Source organism: Phycomyces blakesleeanus, assembly GCF_001638985.1.
Source record: "Phycomyces blakesleeanus NRRL 1555(-) unplaced genomic scaffold PHYBLscaffold_20, whole genome shotgun sequence".
In the NCBI taxonomy this organism is placed as follows: domain Eukaryota; kingdom Fungi; phylum Mucoromycota; class Mucoromycetes; order Mucorales; family Phycomycetaceae; genus Phycomyces; species Phycomyces blakesleeanus.
Window position 1 is genome coordinate 823,970 of NW_017265153.1, and position 21,466 is coordinate 845,435.

Consider the following 21,466-nt stretch of genomic DNA (forward strand, 5'->3'; position numbering starts at 1 on the left):
TCACAATAGCTTCCGAACCACGATCAAAATTACATAGAGTAAATAAGGAAGCCCTTTAGTCAAATGCTAGTTGTATAGATATATAAAATATACATTTGGCTAGTAAGTGATTTATTGTTGTTGATAAGAACTTTTTTTTTCAGTCAAAAGAAACAGTCATTTGTTGGATTTTAGTGTGAGACTTGGTAATAAGAGATTAAATATAGAATGCGTGGTTAAAGGCAGTCCTCGGATGTCTTGTAGATGGGAAAGTGGATTCTAATGCTATATGTTAAATAGCTTTGAATAATTATATAGATTGTTACACTATTCAAAAGAGAGAGAAAGAGATAGGGAGAATTGAGTGATGTGAAATGCTAAAGAAACAGACCTGATCCACTAATTCACTCCATTAAGCAAGAATCATAAATACTCAAATATTGAGTAGATATTTTACAAGCCAAAGAATCGTCCAAGACCTTTTCAAATAATGTACCTTGTCCTTGTCCTTACTCTTATATAATACATACTAATTGAGGTAAAATAATAAATTAAATTAACAAAGGATTATTAGGGACTATTGTTAAATGAAGCACCCTAATCAAACACAATAGAAGAGACACTTATAGATATGTACCTATGCGCCACATCCCCTTTACTCTTCACCCTTCACCCTTCTCCTTCTCCTTCTCCTTCTCCTTCTCCTTCTCCTTCTCCTTCTCCTTCTCCTTCTTCTTCTACTTCTTCATATGTATATATTATAAAGGCCATGTTACTTAAAGGGATGAGCTTCTATTGTAGGAAATAGCATTCTATTTTAGAACTTTATAACAAATGGTCATTAAACTATCCCTTGACTGTGCATTGTACTTTTATTGACATATGTCACTGTCATACGGTGGGATCCTTGGAATTACCTCTGTAGATCATTACAATAATCCAATCCAATTTAAATTTAAATAACATAAATAAAACAATGTACCAAAATAATAATAATAATAATGTTATCCCCTACCCCTACTTCCTTCAAAGTAAAGAGAGAGAAATTACAGCATTTCTACACCCTTTGTATTCATTTGTTTTGCCACATCAAGGGTCCACACACAAACCTGTATTTTTCAAGTCACACAAGGTTGTCAGAATAGTGAATCTGCTGCTGCCTGTGCAAAATATTGATACTATTGCCTTAATCTAACCCAACACTATAACCACATTATTAGAAATTTGACAAAAGGAGTACCGATGCCAATATGAGTAGCAGTGCCAGTAGCAGTACCGGTACCAGAATTGGAGAGAAATGAAAATGAACAGGTAAAATAATACAAAACAAAAACGGCCATGGCAAGAGTTCCATTAGTGTGCCATAAACACACAAAATCCGGTTAATGGATTTTGATCATCGCCAGCTAGAATAGATAGACTTTGCCAGGTGGGGTTTTTACCAGGACAGAATTAAACGATCGACATCTTTGATATATAACTATATATATATATATATATATATAAATATATATACATACAGTTGATAATGGAACTTTTCTTTTTGCTTTACCATTCAGACGCTTCAGTTCTTTATTCACTTTGATGATATTTCGAAAAACTTAGTCATAATATCTTTCGGGAGATCTTTTTCTCCCTATAATTATAATTACTATTATACATTATATATAATATTAATATTAATATTAATAATAGTAGATAAAATATTTAAAGAAGCAGGAGCGTTTCAAAGATACCAAAACACGGAGATCAATACCGGACTACGGAATTCCTCTTTGAAAAAAGCTAAGCATAGAACACACTTCACTGATCTACACCGAGTACTTAAAAAATAAAATAAAAATAAAAAATAAAATAAAAACCGATGCATGTGCTCGTATTTTAATGTTACACGGACCTAACACATCCTACAGTGTACCACAGCATACTCTGAAAGATATATATATATATATATAAATATATACATATATAAATATATACATATGTGTGTGTGTGTGCGTGTGTGTGTGTGTGTACTGCAACAATGGTCAATACGCTTTTAGTCAAAGCTGATCCTCATCTTATTTAACTCTTCTCTTGATAAACTCGTAGTGCAAAAATCAATTATGTACCCAATAAGATGAGTTTGATTATGTTTACGCTTAGTGAGCAAAATAATACAACAACAACAACAACAACAACAACAATAACAACAACAACAACAGCACCAGCAACAGCAACAGCAACAGCAACAAGAAAACCAAGAAAAGCCAATACTAAAAGATAAAATACCATAGAATAAAGGCCGCAGCGTTTCAAATTAGCCATCTAATTGCACCTACTAAAGTCTTACTTGGACACTTGGACACTTGGACACTTGGACACTTTGATATATATATGAGTGTATATATAAGCATATATACAGTCCTCACAAAGTATCGGTTAGTAGGCAGGTGGTCCAGATCACTGCACCATTGTTTCCCAAAGCCGAATGCGGCGTCCCAACCTAGCAAGGCAAGAACATAGTGACACATTACCTGATTTAGTTTCCTTTACTTGATGACGACAAGCCATAATAAATTCAAGGGACAGAGAGAGAGAGAGAAAGAGCAAGCTTTTCCCTTCATAGTTATTCCCTCCTTTTGGTTTATTTATTTTTTTATTTTTTGGTTGCTTTTTTTTTCTTCCAACCCCAGGCTTACAACTCAAATGCAATCACACAATGATCCCAAAATCCCACCCAGCCAAGAACTATCATCACTGATATCTCAATTCAGTGAAGAAGTTCCAGCTGCATCTCCTGTGTTTGAGGGTCATCTCTACCTGAGGACAGAAAAGAAACAATGGCAATGGCGACTCTTTCGCTTTGACGGATCCTCATTCACCTGTCTCTCTACACGTAAAGTTAAACTACCGCCCAACACAGCTGTCGATGGACCTAGCGATCCAAACTTACAACTCAGCTTCCTGCAAGCCTCTCCACCAACCTCCTTTACCTCTCCACTTCTTGCGACACCAAAAAAACAACCCCACATTCGATTAACATCAAAAAGCAACCAGTTAAAGAACCAATCTCAAGACCCAGAACGTGTCATGGCTAGCTACTACCAATTACCAAAATTCACTATCGATATAGCTAACATTTCAGCAGTATCGATGCTGAAACGGCCAAGCAAAACAAATAATAATAGCAACAAAAACAACAGCCAAGGATTTTACTCAGCAATTACTATCGCACCAGCACCTTCAAAGTGCTTTTGTGTGCGTACCTTTGATGGACAATGCTTTGTAATGAAAGCTCAAAAGCAAAAGGATCTCGAAAGATGGCTTTTTGTACTCACAAAAATGTGGAACTTTGTCCAAGCAGTACGGACACAAATTACACAACCATCACCACTTCACCAACAGCAGCAGCAGCAGCAGCAACAACAACAACAACAGCAACAGCAGCAGCAGCAACAACAACAGCAACAGCAACACCACAACCACCAACAGCAACAGCAGCAAATACAACATCAAATATTCCAACACACTACTCCAACACCTGCAACACCAACTTCCCGCCTTTATTCAAATCAAGAAACTCCAGACTCCCACGGAAATACCCCAATCATGCATACCATAAATAATCTACCCCTCCAGGACATCTTGCAAACCCCTCATTCCCAACCATCCTGTCAGATCAATCAAACCGAGCCGTCGCAATATGATCAACGCTACAGAATGCCAATCCTCTCTTTTGAAAAAACCCACTGGATCGAGGAGTGGCGAAAATCGCTCGCTGAGCTCATTGCATACGACCCGAACATCAAAGTAAGCCCTCCTCCAATCGAATCAATCCCAGACGACGATCGTATGAGTGTCTATAGCGACATGACAAGTGTTAGCAACCGTAACCAGCAGACTACCTATGCTTACGGAAAGCCATCCGGCTTGCCTTCTCGACGACGCACACCCACAATTAGTTCTAAGCGATCCAATCGATCGCTACAGAAACTTCCTACTGCAGTTGAGCTAGAGATGCCTCTTCAGCAGCGTACTCGATCCTCGTTGAGAAAAAAACGGTCGGACGACGTTAAGAACTGGATAGAGCCTGCTAAGCGCATGGAAAGACCTACTGTCGCCCATCCCAATACGACACCCACAGACCCATCGATACTACGCAGAAACTTATCTGTGCAATCGGCATCTCGATCGGTCCGCACAAGCTCGATGAGAAAGCCAATGATCCAACGTCTCTCGACGAACTTCAACCCTGGACGAGTGTCTTCTTCTCCAGAAATTTACCACATCGATTTTTTCCAAGATACCATGACAGTCGATACCGACGCTCAATTGGATGTAAATAATGATGAGCAGGACAAACGACTCCCTACGGTTCGTTATCACCCGTCTGTTCGCGGCAAAGCGGTTCACATCGTAAACCAAGATAGACAAAGTCAGTTTCTCCTTAGAGGCGCAGAAGAAGAAAAAGAAGAAAAAGATACCCGCAACTCTCAATCGACATCCAGAAGACGCTCTTCAGTCCCTCTCGAGGTAGAAATGCAATTGAGTCTTCATCCTCATCATCATCACAGTTTTGGTGACGAGCGTCTTTCTACTATTTCACCTTTGCAGAATCTAGCAAACGTAGAGAATGGACTGTCTTTCAAGAGAAGACGGGAACGTACACCATCAGGAAACCCAGCCACACCCCCACCTCTCATGTCCCCCTGGACAAGTGATCTTACTGTAGATCAAGATGAAGAAGTGTGCTTAGCAGACATTCAAAAATCCCTCCAACAGACGCATTTAAACGATGGTTGGCAGCACACGCGATCCCCCTCTGCATCCTCTATACTCGATCTCCAGAAACAGCAAAATTACATGTATGGCACACCGATAATGCCTTATCCTCAATCATGCTACCCACCTCCGTCTCCGTCGCCGGCTATGGTCAACAATGCTGCTACTAACAATAATCAGTCTTACCAAAACTTTCCTTTTGTATCACCTATTGTTGCACCTGCTATTCCACCCGTTCAAATCATCCGACCTACAACAATTACTTCTCCAACTTGTTTTTCATATGAACGTCCATTCTTACAAGACAAATACAACGACAAAGATAACCTTGAACCTATCATGTCTCGGTCCTCTAGATCGAGCACAAACCGTAATACAAGCAGTCGAAAGGGTTACGAGCCGCCCGGTGTAGATGCCCAACATGGAAATTACTCTAACCAGAATCAAAAACGTGAGAGTTGGGCCATGAAAACATGGACCACACCCGATTTTCAACACCCCACATCAGCAGCAACCGCAACAATAGGAGGGACAAATGCTCGCCCCCAGTCAATGGCACCCGAGGATTATTATGTCAAAAAATCAAGACCAAGAAGCTGGATGATTCCTTCTAGGTCAGCATTGACAGAGAAATTTCCTGAACGTCTTGAGCCTAGTGATGTTATCGTAACTGGTCGGCGATCAATGGACCTAATAACCGAAGGTCGAAAGGGAAAACGATGGGGCTGATCATATATACAAAAAAATTGTTTCTTTCTATCTTTCTATTTATTTACTTATCTATTTATCTATTTATTCTACCTACTTACCTACTTACCTACTTACATAATGCGCATAATCATAATCATACCACTAAACCTATTTATCTTTGTATTCAATTTTACATGTCCTTTATTAACATTCTTTTACAAGAAGTGTAGTATACATACACATATACATATCTAGATAATATATATATATATATATATATAATTATATCATAATGAATGAATAAATACTATATATATCAATATAATTTTTCACCTTTTTATTTATTTTTATTATAAAAGAAAAACGTATAATTAGGTTGAAAGAAAAGGAAGGAACATACATTCGATTGAAGTATTATTTATTCAACCACCAAGTAAAGTTCTTTACCTTCTTCTTCCTTCCTTCCTTCCTTCCTCCTTTTTTTAATTTTATTATTATTATTATTATTATTCTACGTATCATTGACATCTACAATAGCCCATTCATGGTCATAGTAAACTTCGCGGGTATGTACATCTTCTGCATGATGAAGGAATTCAAATTGACCGCGAGATAAGAAGCAGAGCGGTAAGCGGTAAGTAACAATATTATTATTGCCAGGAATCTACAAGTAAGAGTCACGGATTTTTTTTAAAAAAATGTATTAATAAATTAAACAAGCATATATGTATAGCTCATATTATTAATGTATGTGTACTTTACCTCTGGTAGGACAACTTGCTGAAGACCTTGCATTAGTAATTTATCTGACAAATCATATTCTTTTGCACCATCATTGTAACTCTGTACAGGCTGAATGCGTAAAATCAACTTTACAGGGTGCACTAGAATATTCATGTTACAAATAAGAGGCAAAGAAACCGTTAGAACATTTGATATACTTATCTTCTCTTAATACGTATATATAAACTTACTATGCCGGTTTCGAATGGAAACATTCATTGACACAAAATCGTTACAATTACACGAGAAGCGGCGATGCCCTGCTTTTTTAACATTTGCGCCTTCCATTTCAACAATAAACTCCATATCTTCTTTTTTCAAAATAGTCAACTGAAGTGGCGTCAACCTCAGTGAAGGTCTCAAATGAAGCACACCACGGCGATCAGTAGAAGTACAGCGCCAAGTAGCCTTGATGCGCTTTAAGAGTGACTCGCGATACCAGAACATCTGGAGTCTTGCCCTCTCTTGTTCTGGAGGCATCTTGGGAGCCTGAGAAACAACAAATTGCTTATTGGGCTCAAACGATGGAATGGGCTGGGTACATGTCTGAGGTTGCAAAAACAAGCGCTTCACAGGCAGGACTACACGTTTGGTCCATCCCGGCTGAATGGTAACCACAGAGTGTAAGGACTTTTCGACACTATCAGTACCATTATCAATCATGAACTCGATGTTGAATGGAACTGTCCAGGTATTCCTGACATCCAATGTTACCAGGCAGTAATCACTTTGAGCCTGTTTGTCATTGTCAGCCTGTCGGGTCACAAGCAAGAGGTCCTCTACAGGCTGCTCAATATCACTCCCCTTGTTGATGTCGAGACTCCTGATGTCCTCTAGAGCCTTGTCCATCATTTCCTCGGAGACAAGAGCATTGTGGCGTAAATACAAGACATCCCAGTTGAGTGGCTCCAAGTTTTGGTAAACTGTGACAAGTACAGGAAGGTAGAGTTGGCGGGTATAGAATATGGAAGGACTGTGTGTAGCGCCTTCCTGATTATTTGCTAGTTGTTTTTGAATCGCACGCTCAAGATAACCATACTCGACCTGAATGGTTCCGCCGGTACTAATGAATAGCAAAGCGTAAGATACGCGTATATACAGAAAAGAAAAGAAAAGAAAGTGGAGCCCAAGGCGATTTTTGTAAACTCACCATCCACGTTTTCCATAAACGTTCACAATAATTGTAGTTTGAGAGCCTGGTGGAAGCACAACCTTTTTGCCAATGATTTGTGCAGCCTCATTCATCGAGCCTTCCCAGGAAAACACATGTGTTCCTTTTGTGAACAGTTCAATTTCATATTGTTCTTCCATAGGAAGTTCTGGGTTCACCAATAATGGATTAATAGTAGTCGAGTCTGTGAAAGACAAAGTAATAAAGTCGACAGGAATATTTCCAATGTTCTCCAGCTCAATGGAAATATGGGTCCTAAAGTAAGTCAGAATAAGCACACACACACACATATATATACATATACATATACTACTTTAAAGAACAGTTCAAGATGTTTAATTGGTACATACATTTCACCTTCATACAGCATCACTGCGCTATGTAAAAGAGACGTTGACTTTATTTTCAATAGAGGTTGCTCGTCGATAACAGCCAATTCATAAAACTCAACAGGCTTCAATTCATTCGATGATTCTGTGTATATATATCGATAAATACATTTTCTCGATCATCAAGAAATTATTTAATAAACCAAAAAAAAAAACTTGCCTCGTCTACGGCCTGATTGTAGGGCACTAAGTCCACTAAATATTTCCAATAAAAACAGCAACAGCAAACGGTTGGATTTATTTCTATAATTCAAGTAGCCTTTCTTGCTTACCTCTGCTTTAACTTTACAAATTCTTCTTTTGATTGATCATCTTTTTTTCGCTCTCTGCTGTCCTTCGCCTTTGGCTTCTGGCCAAGATCCACCAAAAACTCTTGCTCAGCAAAACCAACAATCTTTACCAAACAGCCTCGGATTGTTAATACCCCCGACTCTTCAGGCGTGCCCGCTAAACGAAGCGTCAACGTTCCATTGGCAGGTATGATCACTGAAGCAGGAGTTGGGATGAATGGTACACCCGATGTACTGTATATTTATTAGTTGACCATAGTGTAACATATGTTGTTTTGGCCTATAGTTATATATATATGTTTATCTATCTTACCTCAATACTACATTTTGAACGTCCAAGTCAAATCCAAACGGATTTGTCAACATAACCTTGAACTCGCACATCTCGCTCTGGACCAAAGTAACTTGGAACTATATTACAGTAAATCCTATTTTAGTTACCATGAAAATATACTGTTTTTTTTTGCACCATTACCTTTTCATCTTTCTTTTGAGCGAAAGGATTGTAAATAAATGGATCACCTGTGGCACTCGTATCAGCGGCAGAAGCCACAATATTACTTTGAATAGGATGCTGATAAACAGCCTTGCGAGGTATAGGTAACAAAGCCTCGATAGATGAAACAATATTGACACCCCAATAATTGACACTGCTCTCAACCTGTCCTGTACGTTTTCCCATAGCAACAATACGTTGGATAGAAGTGGCCAAACGAATCTGCTCTTCTTTAGATATGTGCCGGTACATATTTTTTAGAAGAACTGTAGTGTAATATAACATCGCGGCGTAATCTAATAGACCCAAAACCAAATACATACACACACACACACACAGAGAGAGAGAGAGAGAGCGAAAATTAGGTCAACAATACCAAAAACAGGTTTCAAGTTGATTAGTATTACCAGGAAGTGCTTCGGCAATGGCAATACACTGGCGCAGAATGTCAATTTGCAAAGCTGGCCAGCCAAACCTAAAATGCTCTTTTGCTACAGCACCACGGACGCCTTTATTGTTAGATACAGTATTTGTGTTGTTTTCGGTCTCTTCTTGGGAATGCATTGCTTCCAGTGCACCTCCATCGTGAACATTGCGCTCTAAAAGTTTTTGTTAGAAAAAAAGTATCAAGTTTGGAACACGGTTATACACCTCACTTATATATACAAGCATTTATTATTTAATGTACCTCCAAGACCATATACTTCGCAAATTTGTTTCATAACATCAAGAACTCCACTGTCACTTTTGCCAATTGTCTTTTTGTTTGGATCGCGAGAGCCAGTCATAGAAGCTCTACTCTGAATCAGAAGAGGAAGCATACGAGTGGTGCTTTCGTAGAGTACCCATGAAGCCTTGCGATGATATCCAATAGTAGACAATACAGTAGCCATTGAAGTCATCAAATGAATCTAAAATTTGGATTTTTTTTAAAAAAAAAAACAGTTAATCAGAATTTGACTTTTTGGTTTTGTTTCATAGACATATGGCATAAATAAACAAACAAATTTACCTGATCCAAAAGAGATAGGTCTTCCAGGTGTACAACCCAGATTCTCATAGCCCATTCAGCAATCTCGAATCGAGGAATTGTACTGAGCTGAGACTGGGTTGGATTTATGATAGAAGAAAATTGTCCAGGGTGGATCTCTGTTCCATCTTCCCATAGTTTCCCTTGGACCAGGAGACCCAAAACCTTTTCATGCCAGCCTCCATGTACATGGACAGTCAGCAAAAATCGTGCAACTTTTGCACATGCTTCGGCGTAGATGAGACCTGGAATAGGTACGCTCGCGGTAGTGCTTACCCTTGCGTAGTTGTGTAGAACCTGTGTATATTGTTCAACAATATCTGATACGGTTGATTTTGGTCCATCGAGAATCGATACATTTTTCTCAGTCGTAGGTGAAGTCGGCTGCCCGTCGGCTGGAAAAAGCTCGGCTGCACTTGGACCTCGGGAAACAATATGACCTACATCAGCATGCAAATATTCAAGCAAGAGAGTCGCGCATGCTAAGCCTTCCATAGCACTCGCGAGCCACAAAAAGTCGGTCATGGATCGAGTCATCTCAATAGCTTGTTGATAACTAATGGATTGTTATCAGCCTTTTCTGCTAATATATACTAAAAAAGGAAACTCAAAAGAATATGTATATATATGTATATACACATACACATACACATACAAATGTATGTGATGAGTTTTACAACACTCACTGACTGACTGCATCTGGTAAACGACCAGCTAACAAATAAAAATCAGCCAGAAGTTTCTTTATCCGGCCTGGAGTTCGTCGTTTAGTTTTTCCAATGTCACTTGAATTTGGACCATGAGCACTGGTGGACCTGCTCATTGATGGATTAGGAGAGGGAGCTGGCATAGGCGCGAGTTTTGTGGGGGGAGGTCGATTAGCTGAGGCTGTGGAAGCTCGTTTGAGAAATGAAGAGGATACTGATTGAGTAGGTACGGGTGCTGGAAGAGGTTGTGATGCTCGATAGTTTGGACGGGTTTGATCGCCTTGAGGATTTGGTGAGCTAATAGAAGGTAAAGGAGCACGTTGTTGCAACGATGATTGAGGTTGTGGCGAGTGAGTTTGCGATTGGTGTACGGGCTCGAACCGGTGGGCGGTATAGGTAAGGGGGATGGGCGACTCGAGTACCTGAAGTCGTTCGATCCGACCAGCCTAAGATGACAAGTAATATAATATTCTTTGTTTGTTAAAATGAACAAAATATAAAGTATAGTAAGCACCCCCCTTCTAATATTCTTCTTTATCTATTTATGTTCTTGACATACAATGGTTGCAAATTGGGTAAGTATTTCGCTGGCAAAATCACAAATCATAGTGCTAATATAAAACGACATATTGCCAACATTTGGGATCATTATTAGACCCTTCGTATCATCTGGTTGGGTCTCAGTCGGATCAAAGGCATAGCAACGAGTTGCAACAGCGGTAGGATACTTTAGGTTCAGCGACTATTTTAGTAACGAAGGTTCTTTTGGTTGTCGGTTGAGTTGGTAATCCCGCCCCTCACCTTGTCAAGAGTCTCCACAAAGCTTCGGTAGCCTTCACTCAAATCCTTATCCTTCCATTCTTGACAATCCATAATACCAATAACCTGACGAGTATATCAGCTTATTTTGATTTTTTTCCTTTTTCTTTTTTAAGAAATGAAAGTCTGTGTGCGAATATATTTCATCACTCACACCAAATATTCTGCGGTGAGGTTGGAAATCCTCGAGATGAGCATGGTCTCGTTTATAGTTTGTCACGAATTGAAAATGCATCTGCCCTTCCTGGAACACTTGACTGCTGAACATAGCTAGTGTTGGAAGGTATAGGTCAGCTTTCCATCTAGATTCCGAATGAAGCCATAGATGGCTTACCACCAGCGCCTTTGTGTAGATCAGGGGTCACATCGCCTAGTCGAACTACACCGAATTTCTTCACCAGCTCAACTTTCTCCCAAAATGTGGATTTCTTGATGGGAGACACAGGTACCAGAAGTACACGGACACGGCATGGTGAAGTGATGTTGATGGCCAGATCCATGGCTTTCAAGCTTATTATCGAAGGAAACGAAGTGGGTCACGCGTTGAAGTACAAGTGGGGAAAGTTCAATCCATTTTTATTCAATAACCGACGTTCTGTCCTGTATGGAACTAGAAGCAACTTTGGGTCCCGTTCCTTGGAATATATTAATACTATAATACTTCCAGAGTATATCATTTAGGTTTATTAGACATGAAAATATTCAAAAAAGAAAAAGTACTCACCTTTTTGCCAAAGCCCCCTTTCAACTTTGCTTTCTTTTCCTAAGAGAAAAAGCCGATGGTTTTTATAAGTTTTTTAAGGATCTTTGTATTATCGATATGTAATTATGAGCAAGAGATTCAAAAGTAATATCAGAGAATCTAGCCCTTAAATTCATACCTTCATTTTTTATTTTTATTTTTGATAAAGAGTAATAAGGGCTAAGTTACTGGAATACATATATGGTTAAGTCAGGCTTGTTAAGCCCCTTCGTTATCTTTTTTGTTTGTTTGTTTGTTTGTTGATGTTGTTATTATTAAATTATAGAATATACTCCATTGAATTTCTTTCTGTATTTCTTTCTTTCTATTGGTAGTACTCTTTTTGTAAAACCAGCCTAATAAATTATTTTCGTTGTGTTCTGTAAAATACTGCCTTGAATCACACAATAAAAGGACTTCTTTAAGAATTAAATGCCAACCCCTTGTTTTGTTTTTACATATCTTTTCAATTTTTTTATTGAAATAATTCAAAATCTTTTATATAATAAATTGTATATAATCAATCTCAGCTGGTATTGATTTGTGGTTTAATTAATGCTTGTTTTCAAGATAGTATCCAGTTTTCCATTGACTGAATACGATACCACGAGTATATATATATATATAAACATTCAAATTATAACAAGACCTCAAACCTTCACAAGATACTACTACAGCTATTGTCATTATTTTATGAAAAGTCAATTTTCCAGTATACCTGCCCATGATCCTAAAACAGACCAAATCAGACCAAAGGAGTGTATCTTAATCAATTACTTTCTGATAAAAGGAACCCAGAAGCCACTCAGACATGATTTATTATAATTGATTTTTAGATTGCTTTACTTGGAGATCACTATGTGAATTACAATCAAAGCCATATATAAAATCATATGGTATTGTATATGCTACATATATAATTAATGCATCAGTAGTCATACAATCAAAGCTCGATATAGTGATGTCCGAGATGTTATGCTATATTTTTAAGCTTATAGACCTATTCTTTAACAATCATCACTATTTATGTATGCATATCGTGTTGCTTTTATTGGTTTTATTTTGGCCATTGAAAAAGGAGCTAAAAAGAAGAAACGCACAAAAACACTTTATCAAAGTTGGTTATACTATTCGTTTAATCCATATCTTGGGTTCTTTTTTTTTTTTTTAAAAAAAAAGAGTGTATTTCTACTACTCTTTTTTCTCACGATAACCTTACTTTTGCCGATGGCTGTTATTAGCAGCTTCTTTATTTTTAGTACTGCAGCTGTTTTCTATAATAAGCCCAAGGGGCAGCTTGAGATTGTAGAAGAAGTACTCGCTCTTAATTTTAAAAGATAAATATCACCAAATTGAGATTTGTCTGTAATAATAGTTTAAGTTGGATGTTTATTATATCAAAGTCTGTATTTTTTGTACGAGCAAAATGTTGGCCCAAAATAGCTGCAAATATGTTAATTTCCCATTCAAGATTAGACATGGTAATCTTATTGAAGATAGACTGTGGCGACAATAAAGCATAAAACTACCCAAGTACAAAAAGTCGCAAGGGATCACAAAAAAGAAGAAAAGAATAAGGGATCCTTCCATTTCAGACAAATAATATCAATTTTTATAAATATAAAACCCAGTAAGGTTACAGGGGATCCTTTTTAGTAGATCATTTCGAGAACAATGAAAAGACGGAATTGTACAACAATATAAAAGCGTCAAAGTTTGTAAGCAACTGGATCTTTACTCTTTGGAAATACATATCCTACTTTTGAAATGCATTATCCCACCTTAGATTCATTTTCAATCTCACTATATGGAATAGCTGCTCTCATGAGTGTATTCCTTCCCTTGCGTGAGCTTAAGCCCGAAACACGTATGGGTTATTCTAAATTTGCCGTCCCATCAAAGAAAGCAAAAGTAAGTTTCATTTCTTAACTTTTATGTGTATCTTTATTTAATACTTCTTTATCAGTTTTCTTCACGCAAAGGAATGATTGTTATATACAGTCCAGCCCTTATTGCCTCTGCAATTGCTGTCATATATGCTTATCTTAAGTCCATGAACACGTATATCATCCTAAGCGCATCCTTAAGTAGCTTGCATTATATAAAGCGTGTCTATGTACGTACTTTTTGATAAAAAAATACTCAGGTAAACTTATAATCTTACCGAAAATATATGTATATATAGGAAGCATTGATGGTTCATCGATATTCGGGAAGTTCGTTCGTTCGTGATGTCTTGATCATCTCTACCAGCTACTTCTCTTTTGCTGTATTCGTGTTTTACCTCTCCTCCCTTGTCCCAGTTAGAAGCGTAGTATCGAAAGAAATACTCTTAGGAGCTGTATTATTTTTCTTTGGAGAAAGTTTGAATCATTATCACCATATTATATTAGCTGGTTTACGAAAGGATGGAAGCAAAGAGTACAAGGCAAGTAATTGAAAAGTGAGATAATACGGTTTTTTTGGTTCTTATAATACTTCTTTAGATTCCAAATGGAGGTTTATTCCAATATATCTGGTGTCCGCATTATGTAAGTACATGAATAATAAGCACTATTACTTTAAACAAAAACCTAATATCATGTGCTTTTATAGCTTGGGGAGGTTATTAGCCTTGCTGGTGTTGCTCTTGTCTCGCAAACGTTTATCATTGTTGCATTCCAATTTTCCTCCACCATATATCTTCTTGTAAGGTCATACAATACTCGCAAATGGTACGAGAATCGGTTCCCTGGTGCTCCTTATAGAGCAAGTGTCATCCCTTTCATATTCTAGACCGACATATAATTATATCTTATCTACAATCACAAAATACCATACCATACCATACCATGTCATATTATCTCATTTCATAGCATTTCATAGCATATAATAGCATAACATAGCATAAAATATCATCATATCATGTCAAATCATTCAAGTCTTGTCAAATAAATAATTGTTTAAAGTGTTGCATTAAGAAATAAAATAAATTCGGTATAAGAAAGTACAGCTTGTGATGTGTTTTAAAGAGAACATACTATATACTTATGGATTAGCGAAATATGCAAGGGACGAACTAGTGATTGCCGTGATAGTAGCTGCAATACTCAATGTTATGGTGGCTACTCTTTTTGGGGATTCCACTGATTGAGATATTAACCGAGAAAGGCCAAACTCAACTGGACCACGTATACAAATATATAACATTATCCAGTAGACTAAACTATATCTTGGATATGTTGCTCGAACAATCCGTTTAGTGACATCCAATACTGTGCTTCCATATGGCCAGATAAACATTGTAGGAAGGCGGGTTTGAAAGAATGATGCTCTACGCAAACGAGTTGGTAAGCTACGGGATTGGAACCTGGGATCAGAGTTAGCGACTTGATGAATGTTTTTGTTTCTTGAAGAAACCCTTTGTAAACATTTGCAGTCTTTCAGAGTCTCCTTAGTCTTATAATGGGTATGTATAAACGATTTGTATACTGTTATTCCCGTATAGATCCCTAACCACGTAGTAAAAGGCATTGGTGTACGCACAATGGGCCAAAGAGGACCACATATATTTGGATTTGATGAATCCGAATGGGATGATGTACTCATATCCACTTCTGTTATAGCTGCATAGTCCGAGGTTCTATTACTGATATGCGTAAGCGGCATTGCAATTGCCACCGATGTTGTTCCTGATGTATTCAAAAGTGCTCTTGTAAAAGTCATACGAGGGGATGGCTGTGGAGATGGTAGAGGTAATGGACCTGTCAATAGGTTAATCGGAAGTATATCCTGGCGAACAGATACAGGTTCTTTTCTTGAGTCTTTAATTCTTAACATATCGCCAGAAAGTCGAACACCGCTTGGACAGTCTACTTCTGTAACCACATGGGTTGTGTTGAAAAGATCCGGACGTTGTGAAGTGGATTTCTTTTTGGAAACACTACTTGCTGAAGAATGTGATTCCAAACGCTCTTGTGTATCTGATGGAGAAAGAAGCACACCGTTTTCTGGGACCAAAAAGCTCTTCATAAAACTCATCCGTTGGTCATAAATCCCTGTTGCCGGTGCGCTTGGTTCCCTTGTCGTTTCTTTACTACCAGAATCCAACCGAGCATTGACACAAATAATTGATGCCTCTAATTTTTCTTCGAGAACTGATCTTGTTGATAAACCGTAGCGCTCAGAATAATTTTCTTCGGAAACATTTGCTTCGCATGCATTATTTTCTCCTATATTTACATCCCCTACTCCAGGATCATTCATGGTTACCATTTTAGTCGTGTCATTTTCTTTGTATTTTTCTTCACATATAGTGTTCGTTTTAAATAGCTCTTCTATACGAGACTTTTCATTGTGGTTTTGAGAAGTTCCAACAATTTTGTTATCCAATTCTACTGTACTCTTCAAGGTGACTGTGTTTGGAGTCGCTTCTGAGCAAGACTTTATATAAGAAACGCTGAGAATATCCGTTACTAGTGCCTTGCTCGTATTTGTATAATTATTGGTATTTTCACAGATATCTTTGCTTTCTGAGTCAAAATCCGGCTCCATGTCTTTTGAATTTACAGTAATAATGTGCTCATCAAAGGTGGAAGAATCGTATTGAATAGACTGTAAAATTGGGACTTCATCAGTATAAGAATTTAAGTTAAAATTCATTGTTTTATCTGGCGTCGATTCTTTGTTTGTGATTTCGGTGCCGTGTGTGGGTGTGGTCTCGAAATATATTTCTTCTTTGTTGATATTTAACTCGGCACTGTCAGCCAAAGTTTGTGTCGCTTTATCCAAGAGAATTGTATTGCTCGTAATAGCTAACAGAAAATCCTTTTCGTCTTCATACGTTGTAATTGAATCATTATCCATGGAGTTTATCCCTTCTGCAGCTTGACTTTGTATATAAGACATTATCTTCATTTTGATATCTATTTCATCTGCACAATTCCTTGAAACATGTCGGCTAGAGGGTATAGCTCGATTTGCCTCGCTAGATTCTGGATTATCGTACGAAATATTCATCAAAAGAACAACTTCGTCTTCATACATATTCGTATCAGCAAATGTAGGATATGGAAAGCACTTTTTCTTGGCGGAGTATGGTATATCATATTCGATCTTCATCATAACACCGACTTCGGCAATAAAAGTATCTAGACCAGGAGATCCAGGAAGGATAGTTTGTTCTTTAACCAATAAAGGGAGATCGTATGTAATATTCATCATTGTTTTGATTTCATCAGCAAGAATATTTGAATACGGTGAGATAGAGTAACCATAAGTTTCGTTTTTAACTGATGATGAGACATTAAACTTGATATTCATCATAGTAGCAGCTTCCTCGGCATAAGAGATTGAATCAAGGTCTTTAAAACAGGTAATTCCTTCATTTTTAACTTTCGGTGCTTCATAGGATATATTAGCCATAGCGAGAATTTCCTTGGTATAAGTGTTATAGTCAAAGCATTCGGATCGAGTAATTTTCTCTTCTTTGGTAGACCTTGTCACTTCATACGAAATTTTCATCATTAGAGTAATCTCGTCAGTGTAGTTTGAATAGGTATAGTATTCCTCTTTTTCTGACCTTGGTGAGGTGTATGTGCTATTATTTAATTCAGCTGTTTTGTCTGCATAAGTGCTTGAACACATGTAATCCCCGTAGATATCTTTTCTCTTGTTGATAATATATGGGCTGTCGTATGTAATATTCAGCAGCGTTTCGATCTCATTATCATATGTTTCCAAGTCGAGAGATTTAGAATAATCGTAAGGCTTGGTTTTACTCGAGTTTATTAAGTCGCCTTCATTGTTCTGAATTAAATCGACTCGGTTGTAGAATTTCTTGGGAGTGGTATAGTCATTTTTATCGAAACCATCTTCAGTAAATAGATCCAAAAAGTTGGACACATTGGATAAAGCCACTGCCAATTCGCCATAGCTTGAAACATACTTGCTGCATTTCTCAAGCCCCTTGCAGTCGGATTCAATTAAGGCACATATTTCTGATCCGGCAGCGAGTGATTCTTCTTTATGGGTCTTATAAACAAGAGATAGTGAATCGTCAGATGTCTTACTAGATATTGTGTCTGAGACACAGTTTGTGGAGTCTTCTATGCGTAGCATTCCTCCATTATTAACTTCTGGGACAAAAGGCTTGATTTCATTAGGTAAAGCTGTTTTGTCTACCGGGCGTTTTTTGATTATGCTCTTTGACATAGTTGGATGATACTTTATATCTGTTCCCACATTCGAAAGATCTTCAGTTTCTAATGTTTCGTCGTTTTCTTTGTTTACTTCTGCCTCTTCTTCCTCGATAGGCTCCAAAGTAGATAATTTTCTGTCTTTAAATATTGCTGAAGTGTCTGAACTGATATTGCAGGGAGTATCTTTCGTGTCATCATTCCCAGTTAACATATCGTCAATACTAGCGATCATATCAGTAAGAGCTTTTACAGCAGGTGTATCATTGAAAGAGTCCATAATCTCGATTATGCTAGGTTTTTCTGGGAAAATATTACAGACAAGAGTCTTTTCTTCAATAACGTTTTCGTAAGCACCATTAACCAGCCTAGATAATTCATTTTCATCTGCGAATATTGATAACGTTTCGCTATTAACGGATGCTATAGTAGCCATTATATCTTTAGAAGGTATATAATCCAAATATTCGGCAACATTAGATTCATCTCGTTGGTCTACGCATGGGGAGCTATCGATACTATTTTCGTGGATTTTATGATTTTTCTCATCAAAGAGGACTAAAGACTTGTTAAATATGTCATCGTATTCTTCCACATTTGTGTCGTATTTTTTGGTCGGTAAAATAGGAGTAGTATATTCTTCATATTCATCAGAGCAAATGTTGATAATGTGTTCGGTAAGCCGATCTTCATTCGTAACATATGTACCCATACATTCAATTTGGTTAGGCGAGTCCAAGTCTTCTATTCTTGCGAGGATCTCAACAAGATTCTCCTGGAGAGATTTTTGCGCTTCTCTCGCTTTTGAAAAATCAGGGATAATATTCCACACATTCTCTGTTTGACCAAGGTCTACTTCAAGAGAATTTGTCTGTGTACTATCGTGTTTAGCTATGGCCGGAAATTCAGTTGTTGTTATATTCAAGGGAGAAATGTTAATTTTATGAGTATCGCTATCGCTATCACAAGAGTCGATGTGTTCGGTTACTGTGTGCTTTAGTGGTTCATCGAACTCATTGGTACGCAAAGTGTTCGATTGCTGGTAGGCTAAGGCAGGTGTACTATTAAAACCTTCGATTGCTTCGTAAGTGATTGTAGGTGACGGGCATACTACACTATTATAGTTCTGATCGGGTGATTCTAGGCTGGAGGACTTTGTTTTTATGTTGTTATCCGTAACGTAAGGCTTAGAAGGTAAGGTAATTGATTCATTGACGGATTTTACAGAGTCTGAATCTAGAAGGAGTTCCACAAATGATGTTTCGTCGTTGTATGTAACTTCTGAAAGCATACTTAGCTCTACATCATCTATTTCATTAGATGGTGTTGAATCTTCGTACAGAAGTGACGAATTGTTTTTAACAAGCATATCGCTGTCATTCAGTAGTATTTCAGAGGTCCTCGTATTGTGCAAGTCGCTTTCAATGTATGTCTCCGTATCTGATATGTCTTCTTCAATTAACTGTATTACGATGGCTTCATCCGTAATGCACGTTTCAATGTTTATGGATGTATCTGTGAATTCCAGAACCTGGTCTAAGCTTTGGCCTTTAACTTTAACCAAGTCTAAACGGTCCGAATCTCCAACTGAATCTTCTTTATACTGATTGACCTTACTCAAAGTTGTGTTCTGTGCATATGTGCATGTACTGGCTAATTTCTGATATGGATGTTTTTCTATTGAAAACACAAGAATTAATACGTTAATTTTTAGTGGCTTTTAAATACTTTCAGTTATATACATTCCCAGAAACAAATAGAGCGTCTTATTATTCGCAAACATATGCTTGTATGTACTCCCAATTGTTACCTAGTATTTCATTATATGTATTCAAGGGTTGCCGTTCTAGTTCCAGTTTTTGTAGTGCTCCTAAATCGTTATTTTGGGCTCCAGTAAGTCGGATCAAACTCTTAGATTGGTCTTCTTGCCCTGGAGCGGCCGTATAGGTCTCAGAATCCGAGTTGGTATTGATATTTTGACTAATTAATAACCTATTTGAGGTCAAAGAAATAATAGAGCTATTATTTTCAGCATCAAGGCCGTCGAGGGTCTGATCATTATCCAAGTCGGTATCTTTTCTAGGCTCATTTACTATGGCATTTTCTTTCGGCTCTCCGGACTTCTCTGTAATATCTTCTGTCCTTGGAGATCGATTTGTTATATCCGGAAGGGAATCGGGTATATGATTGAGTGAGGATGGTGGTTCTGGAAATAAATCTCGAATACTTATTCTCGACTTTTTTTTTGGGGGTACTATATCAGGATGATAACCATACTTTTTCCACACTTCTTCACTTTTTTCAACCCACGGGTTACTTCCAATGCTTCCCAGAACTATAAAATACATCAAGCACGTTAGCTAAATCGGATGAATATATAAATGTACCTGTTTGTTTATTTGTTTGTTTGTATTTTGTCCTTACTCCTTTCCAAATCTTCCTCGGCCATTATTTTCTGGAGCTCGTTTTCGGAATTGAATCTGATTATGTGCTTCAGGTCATCACTCAATAAGAACTTGACCATCTGCCACAATCCTTGGTAAGCCAAAGCAAAGTTAAGCACATGCACGGCTTTGATAGACCCAGGAAACCGCTTATCAAGTATGTCTCTGATGTAATTAATCAATTCGGCATTCTATCGTCTTCTTGAGTTCAACTTGTCCTTCTGATAAGTGATTATCTTACCACAGGAATAAAGGGCGCTTCGGACATATCAACCAAGATAATACATTGCGATATGAGATTGGTTATGTGTTTGCTCTCTTGATGCAATTGAGACAGATCGTGCATATACTGGCGTGTGACCTCCATCAAGAGACACGTAAGAGACCCTATCGAAGATTGTGCCGCAGTTGTTGTACCAGACAAAGGGAAATTGCGTGGATAAAGTACTATAACTGGCCGACCCATCCTATCAACCTTATCAAAGACTATACACGGGGTGTCAAAATAGGCGGGAAAGTGGTGGTACGATAGTTTTCCAATCGACATTTTTATTCTCCAGCGCACTGTGTCAAGTAACTGCTCGTGAGCTATCTGTGGATTGAACCGGGAGGCACGCAGGAACTGGAAAAGAGTTACTAAAATTGGGTTTTTTAAAAAATGATAATTTAGTTTGTATGATGTCGCAAAGTAATGAGGGTTGAAAAATGAGTATTGTCAAACACTAATGAGTACCTCGATCTTTAACATAGGAATCACAATCTTGCATTTCATATGGACTAAGATCAAACAGATCTAGATCTGCCTGAAGTCTGCTAGAGAGTTTCTCAATAGTGTTTGCATGCCTTAGGAACTCATCATTAAAAAGTGCAATGTGGGCTGACATGGTACTAGGGAAAGCAAGTACGAATTCGGAAGTAAAGTGCTCATGATCGCATTGATTTAATGCGTTTAAATGATTTATCCGACAGTGTAAATTGAAATGTGT

General features: G+C 37.8%; 5 protein-coding genes across 5 annotated transcripts; 2 read left to right on the forward strand and 3 right to left on the reverse strand.

Moving 5' to 3' along the window:
* Positions 1-215: 215 nt before the first annotated feature.
* PHYBLDRAFT_171997 (hypothetical protein) lies at positions 216-2,286 on the reverse strand (the record flags this gene model as incomplete). The annotated part of the gene is made up of 10 exons (XM_018436711.1): positions 216-258; positions 476-508; positions 653-771; positions 897-898; positions 1,089-1,170; positions 1,422-1,446; positions 1,560-1,615; positions 1,736-1,802; positions 1,877-1,908; positions 2,251-2,286. The coding sequence occupies 10 exons, from the start codon at positions 2,284-2,286 to the stop codon at positions 216-218; spliced, it is 495 nt and encodes a 164-aa protein (XP_018288022.1).
* Positions 2,287-2,667: 381 nt separating this feature from the next.
* PHYBLDRAFT_171998 (hypothetical protein) lies at positions 2,668-5,472 on the forward strand (the record flags this gene model as incomplete). The annotated part of the gene is made up of 2 exons (XM_018436712.1): positions 2,668-3,324; positions 3,601-5,472. The coding sequence occupies 2 exons, from the start codon at positions 2,668-2,670 to the stop codon at positions 5,470-5,472; spliced, it is 2,529 nt and encodes an 842-aa protein (XP_018288023.1).
* A 472-nt stretch (positions 5,473-5,944) lies between these two features.
* On the reverse strand, positions 5,945-11,618 carry PHYBLDRAFT_60308 (hypothetical protein; the record flags this gene model as incomplete). The annotated part of the gene is made up of 16 exons (XM_018440626.1): positions 5,945-6,097; positions 6,196-6,317; positions 6,408-7,279; positions 7,367-7,642; positions 7,738-7,890; positions 8,049-8,300; positions 8,380-8,477; positions 8,542-8,858; positions 8,970-9,161; positions 9,251-9,473; positions 9,575-10,148; positions 10,279-10,745; positions 10,859-11,041; positions 11,101-11,184; positions 11,273-11,388; positions 11,453-11,618. 16 exons carry the CDS (start codon positions 11,616-11,618, stop codon positions 5,945-5,947), a joined length of 4,248 nt encoding a protein of 1,415 aa, XP_018288024.1.
* A 2,066-nt stretch (positions 11,619-13,684) lies between these two features.
* PHYBLDRAFT_149151 (hypothetical protein) lies at positions 13,685-14,635 on the forward strand (the record flags this gene model as incomplete). The annotated part of the gene is made up of 6 exons (XM_018432225.1): positions 13,685-13,771; positions 13,827-13,976; positions 14,046-14,162; positions 14,254-14,292; positions 14,347-14,391; positions 14,456-14,635. 6 exons carry the CDS (start codon positions 13,685-13,687, stop codon positions 14,633-14,635), a joined length of 618 nt encoding a protein of 205 aa, XP_018288025.1.
* A 252-nt stretch (positions 14,636-14,887) lies between these two features.
* On the reverse strand, positions 14,888-21,364 carry PHYBLDRAFT_172001 (hypothetical protein; the record flags this gene model as incomplete). Its single annotated transcript, XM_018436713.1, has 5 exons — positions 14,888-19,713; positions 19,847-20,371; positions 20,461-20,671; positions 20,722-21,116; positions 21,214-21,364. The coding sequence occupies 5 exons, from the start codon at positions 21,362-21,364 to the stop codon at positions 14,888-14,890; spliced, it is 6,108 nt and encodes a 2,035-aa protein (XP_018288026.1).
* Between the last annotated feature and the right edge of the window lie 102 nt (positions 21,365-21,466).